The sequence below is a fragment of the Uranotaenia lowii genome, chromosome 3 (genome assembly GCF_029784155.1).
Source record: "Uranotaenia lowii strain MFRU-FL chromosome 3, ASM2978415v1, whole genome shotgun sequence".
Classification (NCBI taxonomy): Eukaryota; Metazoa; Arthropoda; class Insecta; order Diptera; family Culicidae; genus Uranotaenia; species Uranotaenia lowii.
The window spans coordinates 172,625,578-172,631,374 of NC_073693.1; the positions used below are offsets into that span (position 1 = coordinate 172,625,578).

Below are 5,797 nucleotides of genomic sequence, written 5' to 3' on the forward strand. Positions count from 1 at the left end.
TGCTAGAATCTTTTTCGATTTGTAAACTTTAGGAACAATCAAACGCTTTGATTGTCTTGCTCCTAAAATGTTCTTCCAGTTTGTTTCAACCATTCGTTTTTCAATATTTTTGAATTCCATTTTTAGAAAGCAGCGAGAGACGCCGCAGAAGGGTTCAGGACCTAAAAGCGGTGTTGAGGAGCCCTGTCTAGCTAGCATGTCAGCTTTTTCATACCCTCAACTCCACAGTGTCCTGGTACCCAATATAAAGTAACTGAATTATTTTGAGCAAGTTTTTCAAGTGCCTCAATACATTCCCAAACTAATTTTGATGAACATTTCATTGACTTTAAAGATTTAAGTGCTGCTTGACTATCTGAAAAAATTACTATATTTGCATACCTGTAGTTTCTTTCCAAACATAGGTTTGAACATATGAGAATGGCGAAAAGTTCGGCTTGAAACACTGTCACCCACTAACTATCATAGATTTAACTACATGTTTGATAGTATTTTTTTGTTTTTTTTTTTTTTGTAAATATGGTAGATTTTACTATAATTTTATCCTTAAATCAATAACATATATTTAAATCAATTATACACAAATAGTTGATTCAATCATATTCATAGTTGATTAAACGATAGTGTATTATAGAATTAAAAATTGATTTTATTTCATTTAATTCGTGTATACAATCAGGAAAAATGTAGTTTCGGAAACCTTATAGGTTCTTACTATTTCAGATAACCTTAAATTTGGGTTCTGAAATTTAAGCTTTCAAAATAGAAGGAACATTGTATTAAAAAAAATCCATTCTTATGTATGAACACGGTTTAATTTGAACCCTATCTCCCTCGTTGTACTAATGTAAACAAATGTCGACGTTGAAACTCTGGGTTCTCGTATGAATTCGAAAGTTTTGAAATCGGCTTAGCTCCATAACATAGTACAACAAGAAGGTTGGCAATCTCAGCCCACTTTTCAGATCCTTGGAGCAACCATAGTGGATGATCAGCCGTACGTTCGGTTATTAATGCCCGTACCGAACGCGATGATAGCCACGATCATTTCAATTTTGTTCCGGAAAAATCGTTCGTGAACCTCTCGCCGTTCCAGTATTTCTTCCGTGTGCTTCTTGCATGCAACCTGAAATTTCGATATTTACAATGTTTAATATTATGTTTAATATTACCACCCGCATCCGAATATAAAGGTGGCCCGATCAAATTCGCAGGAGTTATTTCTCGTACGGCAATAGTTTCAAAATTTTGTCACGTCTCACGAATAAAATCTAAAATGGTGCCAAAAGAAAAATCTAAACTTGGATGCCAGTTAAACCAAATATATTTATTGTAAAACGCTTTAGATACACTATAAATTTATTTTACAAAGACAGCAATATATATGTTTGATAACATCAAAAGTTTAATCTACAATATTTATAGTTTTATGTCTTAAATCAATTATACAACTGTATTTGAACCTGTCATATCTATGGGGGAATCAATAAAACCGTTATAGTTGAATCTATTAAATTGATAGTTGGTTGCGTAAGGTCAATTAGCAATTTATAGTTGAATCGGTTATGTTTATAGTTGAATGCCTAAATTCAATTATACAGATGTATTTGGATCTATCGTATCTATAGTTGAATCAATTTTACCATTAAAGTTGAATCTAATATATTGATAGTGTGTGCGTAAAGTCAATCATCAGTTTGTAGTTCAATCTATTATGCTATGCTATATCTATTCACCGATTATGCTGAAAATCTTGGCGTCATTTTTAACCGTGAATGGTTATGGAACAGGCAAGTCAATAAACAGTGTGGCAAAATTTATGGATCTTTGAAACAGTTAAATCTCACCACGAGGAACCTTGATGTCCAAACTAAATTAAAATTGTTCAAAAGCTATGTTTATCCGTTATTCATTTATGGCGATTTTATCTATAAAAATTGTTCTGCTAGGTCCATGGACAGACTCCGTGTTGCTCTGAACTCATGCGTTCGTTACGTTTACAACTTATCTAGGTATTCCAGTGTTTCCCACCTACAAAAAAATTTGATAGGCTGTTCATTCTATAATTTTTACAAATACAGATCCTGCGTAGTTATCCACAGAATACTTCATAAAGAAGCTCCACAATATATCAAAAGACTTTTCGTTCCTGTGAGAAATTCAAGAACACTGAATTTAACTATTCCATCGCATTGCTCGGTTTATTTTGATAACCCGTTTCTCGTTAGAGGCATCTCGACCTGGAATAATCTTCCTATCCATATTAAATCCTTAAAAACGAAATCAGAATTCAAAAAAGCTTCACTTACAAGATTTGCATCGATAAGACAGTAATCGGTTATTTTTATAGTTAGGTATGAAAGTTCGTCAGAAACGAAATTTGATCAATATTTAAAATCACAAGTTAATAACCTAATTGTAACACATCAAAAAGAATGTACAAATCTTATGTTACATGAATAAAACGAATTATTATTATTATTATTATTATATTTATATTTGATTGCCTAATAATCAACAACATTTTGATGATTGATAAAACTAGTTGATATAATTGAAACAACAGTCGTCTTTTTTTCTCCGTGCGGATACTTCAATTTTCAACGCATCTTAAACGTCATGACACTCTTGGATAACAACATGTTGAACAATTTGTTGCGAATAGTGAAGATAAATTGATAAACAAAACTGAGAAATAACGCAAAACCATGTCCACACGAAAGTTTTTGGTCACCATTTTGAATTTTCCGATAAAACGCCAGAAGGCCGCTTAAAAGGGTATTGTCTATCTTTCCAAGTTAACTCATATTATGACCTTCCATTGCAAATTTATAAAACTCAATTATCTGTCTTGGTTAAAAAATCATTTTTCTAATGGATACGTTAAAGAGAGGAATGAGCAGAGACCAGAGAATATAGAGTAGAGAGTAGAGAGTAGAGAGTAGAGAGTAGAGAGTAGAGAGTAGAGACTAAGAAGTGCAAAGTAGACAGTAGAGGGTAGAGAGTAGAGCGTAGAGCGTAGAGTAGGGTATTATAAGTAAAAAAGAAATAATAGAGAGTAAAAAGTAGTGAGTAGAAAGGAGAGAGTAGAGAGTAGAAAGTAGAGAATGGAGAGTACAGAGTAAAGAGTACAGAATAGAGAGTATGAAATATAGAGTAGAGAGTATAAGTTGATATTGGGGAGTAGAGCGGGTAGAATAGATATAAGAAAGCAGAACGAAGCAAAGAGAAAATTGAGACAAGAGAGTATGGTTAACACGGATAAATAAGTGGTGAAGAAGACAGACGAAAGCAAAAGGTTAGGAGGAGTGTGTTGAAAAATAACTTAAAAGAGTTCAAGTTGAAGTCAAGGTTGTCAAAATCACAGAAAAATCTATATTTTCACAGAATTTTGAGCAAATTTCACCTCAGAATCTGTGGCACAGAACATAAAGTAAGAAAAACAAAATTTATTTTGACATAAATAAATGTTGAAAATTCGTATAAATCTGAAAAAACTTTGATATCTGTCAATATTCCAAAAATTCGAAAATATTCACAAATTTCACAGTTTATTCAGATTTTGAACGAATTTTCTTCTTTTTTATATCAAAAAAATTTTGTTGTGTTTTACTTTGAATTGCCTACAGAAGACTCAATGCCTTACTCTACAAGAGCTATGTTTTGCGCTTACAGTCTGGTTTACGCAGAAATCCCCGAAGTTTTTGGTCTTTTGTTAACTCTAAACGAAAGTCTAGCACGCTGCCGTCTTCACTGTATTATAATGAAAGTGTTGCAAATTCCCCAGATATGTGTTGCAACTTGTTTGCAGAACATTTTCGATCGATCTTTTTGGACACCATTTCATCTGAAAGCGAGCGCAACGAAGCAACTCTTCACGTTCCGGTTGATGCGATTGACTTCAATACGTTTACAGTAAATCGAGAAACAATCGAGTCTGCGGCAAGGAAACTTAAAACGTCGTTTGCTCCTGGGCCCGATAGAATTCCTTCTGTTGGTTACAGTCGTTGCATCGAAGCTGTGTCATTGCCCCTAGCTCGAATCTTCAACCAGTCGTTTCAGCAACGTAAGTTTCCTGACATGTCGAAAAATTCGTTCATGTTTCCGGTCTTTAAGAATGGCGAACGTCGTAACGTGAAACAATATCGTGGCATTACCAGTTTGTCAGCAGGATCAAAATTATTTGAAATAATTGTAAGTGATGCCCTTTTACGCGCCTCATCGCAGTATATAGCCATCGAACAGCGCGGGTTCATGCCAGGCAGATCAGTTTCTTCGAATCTTTTGGAATACACATCTTTTTGTTTGAACCAGTTGGAAAAGTAAAAACAAGTTGACGCGGTATACACCGACATCAAAGCTGCATTCGACACAATTGATCATGGAATTCTTCTAGCTAAGCTGGCCAAGCTAGGAATCCATAACAACATGATTGTCTGGCTGAACTCATTTCTTACTGAGCGATGCATAAGAATAAAGCTTGGCAATAGGATATCTTTTCCCTTCACGAATCAATCTGGCGTTCCTCAAGGAAGTAACTTGGGACCTCTATTGTTTGCGCTATTTTTTAATGATCCAATTCTCAGCTTAGACGACGGAATCAAAATTGGATACGCTGATGATTTAAAAATATTTCTTCCCGTTGAAACTACTGCTGATTGCGTTCGCCTTCAAGTGCTGTTGCATCGTTTCGGAGATTGGTGTAAACTAAACAAACTGTCCGTTAGTGTTTCGAAATGCACTGTCATAACATTCCATCGAGGTAAAACACCACTTCTTTACGATTATAACATCGGCAAACAGATTTTGAACCGGGTTTCGGAGGTAAATGACCTTGGAGTAATACTTGATTCGCAACTCACGTTTAACAGTCAACGCTCTTCAGTCATCAACAAAGCTAATCGTCAACTCGGATTCATCACCAAAGTGGCACGTGATTTCACAGATCCTCTATGCTTGAAGTCTCTGTACTGTGCCCTCGTCAGGTCAGTGATTGAACATGCCTCCATTGTCTGGGCTCCTTACCAGTTAAGTTGGATTCTGCGAATAGAGCGTGTTCAGAAGCGGTTTATCAGATTCGCTTTGAGGCACCTGCCCTGGCGCCATCCCGAAGATCTTCCTGCTTATCCAGACCGATGTCAGCTCTTGGGTCTCGATACTCTCGGATGCCGCCGAAAGACCCACCAGGCCGCATATTTCGCAAAAATAATGAACGGAGAAGTGCAATCGCCTAAGCTGCTAAGTTTGATAAACTTCAGTGCCCCATCGAGAACTCTACGATCTAATTCGTTACTTGCAAGTCAAATTCACCGAACTTCGTACGGTTTCAATTAGCCATAAAGTGCAATGATGCGTTTGTTCCGGGATATTGAACATCTATACCAGATTGGAGAACCTTCTAGTCGTTTTGTTCGTCGTATACCCCAATCCAGATTTTTTAATTCAATTTGACCGTGTTTTTACTATTCATTTAAACTTTCATGTTCGATGAATTAATAAAAAATAAATAAAAAAAAATAAATTGTCAAAAGGTGATAAGGTTTTCAATGTAAACTGATTTTTTCAAGAAAAATGTAAAAAAGATCCAATTTGTCATGACTTTTTAATGAAATTAATGGATATTGTATCATAGAAAACCATCACAACATCAAAAATTGAGAGAGAGAGAGAGAGAGAGAGAGAAAAAGAGAGAGAGAAAAAGAGAGAGAAAAAGAGAGAGAAAAAGAGAGAGAAAAAGAGAGAGAAAAAGAAAAGAGTATTCTAGATAAAGTAAAAACTAGCTAGAAAGATAACATCA

At 35.2% G+C, this 5,797-nt stretch overlaps 1 protein-coding gene across 1 annotated transcript in view; it reads right to left on the reverse strand.

Annotated features, from left to right (window-relative positions):
* Positions 1–5,194, reverse strand: part of LOC129752850 (cyclin-dependent kinase 14) — a 172,701-nt gene extending 167,507 nt beyond the window's left edge. Inside the window, exons 1-2 of the mRNA XM_055748635.1 lie at positions 5,096–5,194; positions 1,024–1,126 (exon numbers count right to left, since the gene is read on the reverse strand). Coding sequence (XP_055604610.1) covers positions 1,024–1,126; positions 5,096–5,194 — 202 coding nt within the window. The remainder of the gene's footprint in view (positions 1–1,023; positions 1,127–5,095) is intronic.
* Positions 5,195–5,797: the final 603 nt, after the last annotated feature.